The 9,418-nt window shown below is 46.1% G+C and overlaps 2 protein-coding genes across 3 annotated transcripts in view; both read right to left on the bottom strand.

The window, feature by feature from the left end:
- tars2 (threonyl-tRNA synthetase 2, mitochondrial) overlaps positions 1 to 2,189 on the bottom strand; it is a 9,593-nt gene extending 7,404 nt beyond the window's left edge. Inside the window, exons 1-3 of the mRNA XM_025061435.1 lie at positions 2,069 to 2,189; positions 361 to 536; positions 148 to 262 (exon numbers count right to left, since the gene is read on the bottom strand). Coding sequence (XP_024917203.1) covers positions 148 to 262; positions 361 to 536; positions 2,069 to 2,149 — 372 coding nt within the window. The 5' untranslated portion in view covers positions 2,150 to 2,189. The remainder of the gene's footprint in view (positions 1 to 147; positions 263 to 360; positions 537 to 2,068) is intronic.
- Positions 2,190 to 6,581: 4,392 nt separating this feature from the next.
- Positions 6,582 to 9,418, bottom strand: part of rprd2b (regulation of nuclear pre-mRNA domain containing 2b) — a 10,669-nt gene continuing 7,832 nt past the window's right edge. The window contains exons 8-10 of one of the 2 annotated variants that reach the window (XM_017037974.2): positions 9,093 to 9,341; positions 8,833 to 8,997; positions 6,582 to 8,703 (exon numbers count right to left, since the gene is read on the bottom strand). In XM_017037974.2, the coding sequence (XP_016893463.1) occupies positions 6,752 to 8,703; positions 8,833 to 8,997; positions 9,093 to 9,341 (2,366 nt within the window). In that variant the 3' untranslated portion in view covers positions 6,582 to 6,751. Of the gene's footprint in view, positions 8,704 to 8,832; positions 9,001 to 9,092; positions 9,342 to 9,418 lie in introns of both variants that reach the window. The other variant, XM_008323208.3, reaches the window with a different exon arrangement.

Genomic DNA, 9,418 nt, shown 5'->3' with positions numbered 1-9,418 from the left:
AGTCTTAAAAACCTTAGAGTCCTTTTGTTAACCTTACGTGTATGTGTTGTTGTACTTGTTTTTTACGTCTCATTTTATACCTTTTACTTATTTATTATTGTTTAACTCTGTTGTTTTTAAAATGAATAAATATGATTTGATCGTCACCTGTTTTCCCTCTGCTGTGTCGAAGCCGAGGAGTTGCAGCTCGCAGTCGGCCTCTAGAGGTTTTCCAAGCTCCCACAGCTCACCGTTCACCTTGCTCACTAACGCTCCTTTCACTCTGTCGGAACAGATAAAATGTATATGTAGTTACACCACTTTACACCAAAAAAGAAAAAAAAAACCCAAACAAATAAACAATTCGGTTGTGCTGGTTACCTGATGTTCTGGGCAACAGAGAGCGGCGTGGTCACGCCAGCTCTGCCTTTGACGGTCTGTCTGTCAGACAGACGGATGCAGAGCGACTTCTCAGAAGCTTCAATTCGCTGCTCGCTGTGGCGTTTCTCCCTCAAAGACTCAAAGATCTGCAGTCGCTCTGACAGCTCCGGAGACAACTGTAATCAGACGGAGAGATGAAACACAACATCAAACGGAAGAAAGGAGTAAAAACAAAAATGAAGAAAAAGAAACAAAGAGGACAGGGCTCCAGAGACGCTCACTGAAGAATAAGCTGATGTTTCAATCACTCATCATTATGTGAAGCACTTAGACATTTTTGATGAATTTTGTTGAATGTTATTTACAATTTGATAGAACATAACAGTGCTGTTTCGTTTTTTCTGGTTTCATGTGATGCTTCTAAAAACCACATCTCATTTACAATTTGATAGAACGTCAGAGCTGTTATTTTTTTTCTGGCTTCATGTGATGCTTCAAAAAAGTTGCACTGATGAGTTAGTGTGTTAGTATGGATTTAAAAGTTGAAATTGTAGACAAAAGTAAGTCTGTATAAGACTGGAGCCCTGGAGCAGGAGCACAACAGAGGAATAGGGCAAATGCTTTGTTTTTATATACCTCATTAAATCAATGTTAAGTTTGAGGGAAAGTACTGTAATAGATGGGGATGATACAAGGGTGAGTCAAAAAGTTCTAAGATAGAGGTTATAAGGGCAGGTCTTCATCATTATAAACTGTGTGCTGAGCTTTTTTTAAATGCGAGTAAAAATAATAGTCATAATAATCCTGGAGGGGAAGTTTAAATACGTAAAAATGTAGGAAACTCCAGGAAGAGAGTGCAGAACAGGTGACTGTGCTCATGTCAAACACTGTAGCTGAGTATTTAAAGGAGAAATTTCTTATTGATTTTATTCTGGATCCTGTTTAAAAGGTGGGGGAGACGGGGGTGTTTGTGAGCGGCACGAGTGCTAAGAGTGCTTTCCAGATATTTAATTCACAGTCTCTCTCTCTCTCTCTCACTCACACACACATGTATCCATGCAGTTCTGCAGTGTTTTCCAACAGACAACTTTTTCTGATAATCATTCTGTCCTGATGAGTAAGATGTGTTTTGATCTATTTGGTCTGACTCTCTTTATGCAAACATAGATGCTGAAAAAGGAGGAACACAGCATATGTGGCCAAATCCTCAGAAGTGACAACAGGCACAAAGTACAGTATAAGGTTCATGCTTGTTGATGACCAACAAAAACAGAACAAAATTTAAGTAATTGTTCTCTTTTTAGTGTAATTTCTAGAAAAAATATGTATATTTTACATATAAAATGCCACGTTTAATTGTAATTTAGAAGGTATTTAAGGTAAAAAAAATATTTAAGATAAAGCTATGAAATGAAAAATATTTAACTGATGTTGTTAATTTAAAAAATATATATTTGAATTGTCAGATCAAGCCCTTCACAAGTGAAATGTAAGTTTTGTTTCAAAGAATAAAATTCAACTGTAAAAGCAGCTGTAAACACACACGTAAACTATTTTACGTAAACTACAAGTATTACTAGTTCAGGCTAGAAGAACTGGTCCCGACAAGATTGTTACAGCAGCTGAAGAAACACACACTCCCACACACACAAGTGTTGAGCAACATTAGCAGTAGCTACCGTTCTACTGTAACAAGTAAAGCGCGCACCTGACTGTATCGCCGCTCACAGCGAAGAGTCGAACGAACGGCCGGTCGACAGGCGACCAGCCTCAACAGTCGCGGCACCATCCCTCAACACACACACATACACCGCTGTCTAAACATACGCGCTCAACACACAGACATACACATACACCGCTGTCTAAACATACGCCTTCACTTTCCATATATCACACAATTACTGTCCTTTCTGTGCGGGCGGCCATTGTACCGGAAGCACGACAAAAAAAAAAAAAAAAAAAAAAAAAAAAAGACAGAAAAGAGCCGGTGACGTCCAGGACGTAAACCCGTGACGCTAGCTTGCGCGCTCGTGCGCGTCAACACAGAGCGCGCCCCCGCAAGAGCTAGAGCTGCGCATGTCTGTGGCGGTTAAACAGGGAATACATAAGTCACAGCGAGATGCAGAACACGGGCGGGACGTTCACAGTCACAGTGAGAAAGAATAGAGGAAAAATAAACAGTTTGAGAGAAACAACGCAGCCTTCGGGGAATCTGCGTCATCATCGTCACTAGCTCCTCCATCGGAGCAGATAAGAACAGCAACTGCATCTCAGTGACCCCCCCCCCTCTCCCCCCAATGATGTGCACTGCATCCCAAAGTTACTGTAAACAAACAGGCGGTCGGGACTCATCGGTGGAGCGTCTCTACTGCAGCAGTAGGAGCCGCTGCTTTCCCGATGTTTACACGTGGGTTTATCGACACAACCTCAGCTAACACAAGTTTAGCCTCGATCACAGCCTCCAGCCCCCCCACCCCGCCCCCCTTTTCCATTTTAATCGACAACCACCATGGACCTAAATGTTAAATTATTCATACATTGTTCCTAAAAAGTGGATTTTTTTTTTTACCAGAATCTTTAAATTCAACTATATGATCTGTGTCATCCTCAGCTCTCTCTATAGTAGCCATTTGTGACCGGATCATTTTCTTTGGGAGACAACAGTTGTACAAGTCCATGTGGAGACTGGACGTATCAACGCCTCACTCAGTTGAAGTTCCCACTGAATGCCACTTGGGGGAGCTACAAGACTTATTAAAACGGTGAACACGGTGATAGTATAGAGATACTGTAATACAGATAAAACTCCACAATTATGCACCCTTACAGATTGAGAGACTTTACTCTCGACAAAATTGAAATATTTTTCTGTAGTTCGGTGCAATAAAATGGTGGACTTAACTTTTTAAAAGCTAGATGATAAAAAGTGCATAAATATAAATGTGATCTTTATAAGATAGTGTTCCTAAATTTTGAATAAGAGTGAATAAAGTTTCCCTGCAATAAGTTTGACTGAATGCCAATAATCTTTTATATTAATCTAAACTAAATGGGGGTCAAATGTACATTTTGTTATGTAGGGTTTATATGTTATGCCCAAAATCTGACATTGCACCAGAGTACACCAAACATTCAGTGAGGTATATAAAAAAAAATAGCTGCTTCTCTTCAGTTGTCGAGAGCTCTGTGTTGGTCAAAGGAAAAATAAATATGAAAAACAAAACAAAACAAAAAAACAACAACGTAAGATTAAGACTGATGGTGTCTGTCTAATGGTGCAACAAAAACACACCCTAAAAACTCCTGGACACATATATATATACATATATATGACCTGATAAATGTGTGTGCTATATACAAATATATATGACCTGATAAATGTGTGTGCATATTGTCCGTGTTTCAAACAAACTGCTGCAGAATGTGTGCGTTACACCAGAAAGGATTGGACACTCACAGACCAGTGATAGAGCATCATTAATGAAAACAGCAGTCAAAGCAATTAAACGTCGTCAAATATACACAGGTACACATCTTCAGTCAGTTCAAACAGATTATTTACAGGGGAAAGTGAGCGTGTTGAACCAGAGGGGCGGGGGCCTTTCAGGTGAGCATGAATGCACAAGTAACTCTTTTGCGAACACGACGTTTTGAGTTTGGTTTAACTCATCCGTTAGCCGTTGCAGAAATGACATGTTGCACATATTACAGAGTGGTAACAGACCGGTAACAGACTGGTGTGACATTGACTAAGACTGGGACGTGATTAGCTTTACGTCTTCACAATGCATCTTCAACACATTTAATGACAAGCAGATCTCTGGTTTTTTTGGTGAAACTACAGTTGGAAAGATGCAGGATGTGAGGCGTCAACAGTCAACACTCCACCTTCACCTACTGTATGAAGGTCAACGTTAAAGCAAACTAATGCTGGACTGAAGGACTGCTGCTACAGTGGCCGACTAATGGGTGACAGATGCACAGGTTGTTGTTTTTTTTTTTCCAATGAAGCCAGTGAGCGTAAGAGCTTTTAAGGAAGAGTGGGGGCAAAAAGCATGAAAAAAACAAATAAAAATAAAACAGAGAAAGGCGTCGGAATTTAAATGTACAGTTTCCAAACAATTGTAATTTCCTTAATTCATCGCGAGTTCCTTTATAATAAGAATAAGAAAATGGCCGGACCATTAAGTTATAAACACACACACACACAAAAAAAAAGCTTATTTGTTGAAGCGTGATGCAAACGGCAGCAGGCGTAAAAAAGGTAAATGAAATCCAACGACGCAGTTTTATCGAAGCGGCGCACCTCAGGTGACAGGTACCAAATAAAATACCCCCCACCCTCAGGTGACGTGAAACTGTGGACTTTATTTAAGTCAGTACACACTGAACCCTGGGTGTGTGGTTCCAAACTGAAAGCCCCCCCCCCATCTAATGAAAGGGTCTCAAACTCCCGGCCCATGGGCCACTTTTGGACCGTGAACCACCCACGTCCAGCTCACAACTAGGTGTCAGTAATAATGTAATCTGACCCTTTGCTGTCAGTTTATTTTTTCATGACAGGTGTAACAGTGCCCCCCGCCCCCCAGCTCATTTGAGTTTGAGACCCCTCCTCTAATGAGTATCTTTGCGACTACAGACTAACTTCTAACCAGCAGAGGGCATCTCTTCTTCTGCGGTTTGGTACTTTCAAAGGAGCGAAGATGAAAAGTTGCAGACACAGACAGTGCAGAGAAACTCTTCCGCAGCTATAGCTTATCCACGGCCTCACGGGTCACGGTAACGACGAGGCGAATGTGTGCACGTGTACGTTGTCCTGTCGTTTACCAGAAACAAGATGTTGAAGAGGAAACACTGTGTTATCTCATGGTTTTATATTTACAGGGCAGGAAATACACAGGAGGAAAAGAACGATGAACGCTTTTTTTAGCAAAAAACAAAAGTGAACGTTCGTCTCAGCTGCAACAGAAATCATGCTACCTCTGATGAGTATAACCTGGTGAGAATTAACTTTTTGAGACACACAGAAACACTATTCAAGCACGCGCACACACACACACAAACACACACAGGCACTTACTCCTAAGGAACAAGGTTTGTGGAAGAAAAAAAAACTTCTGGAACATTGAACATATTTTCTCAAACCCTACTTTTATCTTTCCACATACACCTATATTTACCAAAAAAAAAAAAAAAATCAGATCGACTGTTAGCCTGTTTTCAACCCTGTGCAGTGTTTGACTAGACTATTTCCAGTTCTGTGCAGTGAGTTGACCAACCACTGCAGCTCCAACACTCTTGTCACGTAACTGTAACTAATATAATCAATCGGCTAATTTTAATCAAACTGTTAATTTTTCACATTCTGTATTTGACATGAGCCGCACCACTGTTGTCCTGCTCTCTCTCTCTCTCTCTCTCTCTCTGTCTTCACTCTAACGTAGAGCAATTAAAACAATCAGAGTCTAAATTCAGCGTGAACTAATGGTTTTGCTGCTAGGACTACGTCACTTCTGAACCAGAGCTAATAAATGTTGTTTCCTATTGTTTGAACTTATGATTATGGGAAATCTAGTGGGAGGAGGAGGGAGGTGGGGGGTCGGAGGGTGAGTGGGTGGACAGAGCTGTTACATAAAGAGGCTTTTCTGTACAGTTTGGAGAACACCGGCTTCTTAACTACGTGAAGCGCGTTGCGTTTTAATCAGCTATTTACACAGGACTCTGCCTCGTTTTAAGTCATGCTTTAAACAATGTAAAGATATCTGGGCTCATACCAGCGGGGGCTAACACACACACACAGAGACACTGCGCTAGGAGATGTGTGGCTTTTTCACTCAATCATCTTGTCGTAGAGGACCACTTCAGTAGCGCGGGGGTTGAAAGGGTCTCTTCTGCCCGTGATGAGAGGGAGCGCCTGCGAAGGGAGCGCCAGACCGCTTTCCTCCTCGGAACCCTCCTCTGGAGAAATCCCTGTTGTGGTGGTGAGAGTGGACTCTCCCTCGCTGCTGTGAAGAGACCGGGGAGGAAAGGATCGGGGGTCGAGGGGTGGGCAAGGACAGGAGGGGAACAGGGGCAGGGTGGTTGCCGGGTGCATTTGGAGGACTGCGTGAGGGTTTCTGGTGGGCCTGGGAAGACAATCGACCTGGTGCAGCCTCAACGGCGGGGGGATTGGGGGGGGGAGGGGGGGGGTTTGGGGGGGGGGGGGGGGGGGGGGGGCGCGTTGCGTTTTAATCAGCTATTTACACAGGACTCTGCCTCGTTTTAAGTCATGCTTTAAACAATGTAAAGATATCTGGGCTCATACCAGCGGGGGCTAACACACACACACAGAGACACTGCGCTAGGAGATGTGTGGCTTTTTCACTCAATCATCTTGTCGTAGAGGACCACTTCAGTAGCGCGGGGGTTGAAAGGGTCTCTTCTGCCCGTGATGAGAGGGAGCGCCTGCGAAGGGAGCGCCAGACCGCTTTCCTCCTCGGAACCCTCCTCTGGAGAAATCCCTGTTGTGGTGGTGAGAGTGGACTCTCCCGCGCTGCTGTGAAGAGACCGGGGAGGAAAGGATCGGGGGTCGAGGGGTGGGCAAGGACAGGAGGGGAACAGGGGCAGGGTGGTTGCCGGGTGCATTTGGAGGACTGCGTGAGGGTTTCTGGAGGGCCTGGGAAGACAATCGACCTGGTGCAGCCTCAACGGCGGGGGAATTGGGGGTGGAAGGTGAGGTGTTTGTGGGAGAGGGTGAGGGTGGTGGAATTGGCAGCTTCAGAGAATCTTTCACTCGGCCAAGTAAAGGTGGAGGAACACCTCCGGTGCCGGGGCGGTGGAACGGCGGCGCCTGCCGTTGGTGAAAGGGCTCTTTAACTGTGCCAGGACGAGGAGGCCTCGGGGGGTCGCCCAGCAATGATGTCATGAGAGGCAGAGGGGCCGCTTTATTACCCCTGTGCCCCATTCTACCTCGGTCTTCAGGTCTGGGTGCATGAGGAAGGGCGAGAGGACGGTCGACGGGGACCAACACTCCCCCCACCATGACCGCAGTGGGCACTGCAGGGTGAGTCGAGGAAGGGTGCTGTGGAATGGGGGGTGGAGGGGGGAGAGGTATTAGTGGTGGGCTGCCCAGGAATGGAGAGGAAGAAAGAGGATGCTGGTGATGGAGTGATGACGGATGACCGGGTGGAGGTGGGGGAGGAGGAGGGATATCCATGTGATACGATAGCTGGAAAAGAGCTGATGGAGGAAGGTGAGAGTGTGGAGGATGGTGGAGGTGAGTGAGGAGCTGCTGTGGGTGAGGAGGCGGCATGGAGGGAGTCATGTCCTCTGAGCCAATGTTAAGAAGGGGTGGGGCGTTGTGGGCAGACGGGGTGTCCATGTACTCCTCTTCCTCATACCACATGGCCGCGCCTGGGCGACTCCCGCCCCCGCCTCCTCGCCGGGACCCTCGGCCTATGACGCGGATGCTCTCAACTGTCTTAATGGGCTCCCCAGTGAGAGGACGATTGGAGGAGCTGAGAGTCTGGATGGGGGCTCCTTCGGTACAAGGGGAGACAAGGGTTTCTATGCGGTGGTACTGACCCTCTTTTTTATTAGGCTCTTGACCTTTGCCCTTGTCGTCTCTTTTCCCACTCAGACTTCCATCATCTGAGCTGATGCTCGCCTTGCGAGAGCTTTCAGAGGGTCTCCTTTCTCCCATCGTTCTGCCAAGTAGCCTAGCCTGACTGGACTGCCCGTCTTTCTTACCCTTCATGTCCCTACGTGTGGGAGAGGAGAGTGGCCTCTTAACACTCATCAGGTCGTCATCCCTTAATTTCTTCCCAGCTCCATGCCGGGAAGCGGAGGAACCCAGGAACTCCCCGTCACCGTTGCCTCCTGATGGAGTGATCACAGCATCCCAGAGCTCATTGCGGTAAGCTGTGGGAGAGAGTTTGTGACCTCCAGAAGACCCCAGGGACTCGGCGATACTCCCAGGTGTGTCCATCATCTCATCTTGGGTCGGGGTTCCGGCCGTCTCATCTCTGACTGGTGTACCGTCCACGGCCTCAGGACTGACATCACCTAGAGCAAGACTAAAAGCAGGATTACCCTGCAAAAAACTATTGATTTTTGACTCTAAGCTAGGAGGAGAGGCGGAGGACGCGGAGGAACGGGGAGGCGGCGGTGGAGGAGACAAATGTTTCTCTTTCTCCCAGTCTTTGGTTCTTCCGGAAGTCTCACGTTTCAGGCTGTTTGCTAGACTGGGTTTTGTCTTTGAACTGGTTGGGGTGACGGGGGTTTTTGATGTTAGCGACTCTGGGGAGGTTCGCGTCGTGGGGGCAGAACCACTGTTTGTCACGTTTTGCAGAAGAGAAGACAAACCTGTGCCAAGGATAAGAGAGACGGAAAAGAGAGGTAGGTAATGACGCGGGAGACAAATGAAATGAAATGTTAATCACAGAGTTTGTCATTAAAATGCATTTTCAATTCAATTAGATATTTGTGAATTACCTTGTGTGTTTGTCTTAGACAGAGCACTGAGTATGCCTTCAGGTGTGATGTCAACACGGGACAGGATGCTGGCCAGGGCAGGGCTTTGAGGGGTGACCTTGGACGCCAGTGATTGACCCGAGGGTGTGGTGGGAGTCCCTGGAGATGGCCGGGGTGACGGACTAGCTGCTAAGGTGAAGAAGGGGGCGGTTTTAGAAGATCATCTGTTTGTTGTCATTCTAGTAAATACTAGTCATGCTAATTAACAAACTCAAACCCACCGGTGTTCTTCATTGCAGATGTGAGGGAGCTGAGGATGGAGCTGATCTTTCCCAAATCCACCTTTGCCAGATTGACTCCCATCACGGCCGAGGAAACGTTCTGGGCGGAGGCGGAGGTGGGGGTCGCTGGAGCAGCAGCGGAACTGGAGTTCGTCTTGGCTGCTTTGGCAGGAGTAGTCAGGGGCTTTGATGCTGCATCTGACTTTGTAGCCTTGGTGACAGCGGTAGAGGCGTTGTCCTTCTCAACTCCTGGTAAAGAAATCATTCAAATAAACTTATTTTTAAACTGAGAACTGAAGAAACTTTTTTTATGTCATCTAAAGATA

The sequence above is a fragment of the Cynoglossus semilaevis genome, chromosome 13, assembly GCF_000523025.1.
Source record: "Cynoglossus semilaevis isolate Cse_v1.0 chromosome 13, Cse_v1.0, whole genome shotgun sequence".
NCBI classification, from domain to species: Eukaryota; Metazoa; Chordata; class Actinopteri; order Pleuronectiformes; family Cynoglossidae; genus Cynoglossus; species Cynoglossus semilaevis.
This window is presented reverse-complemented; position numbering and strand designations above follow the sequence as displayed.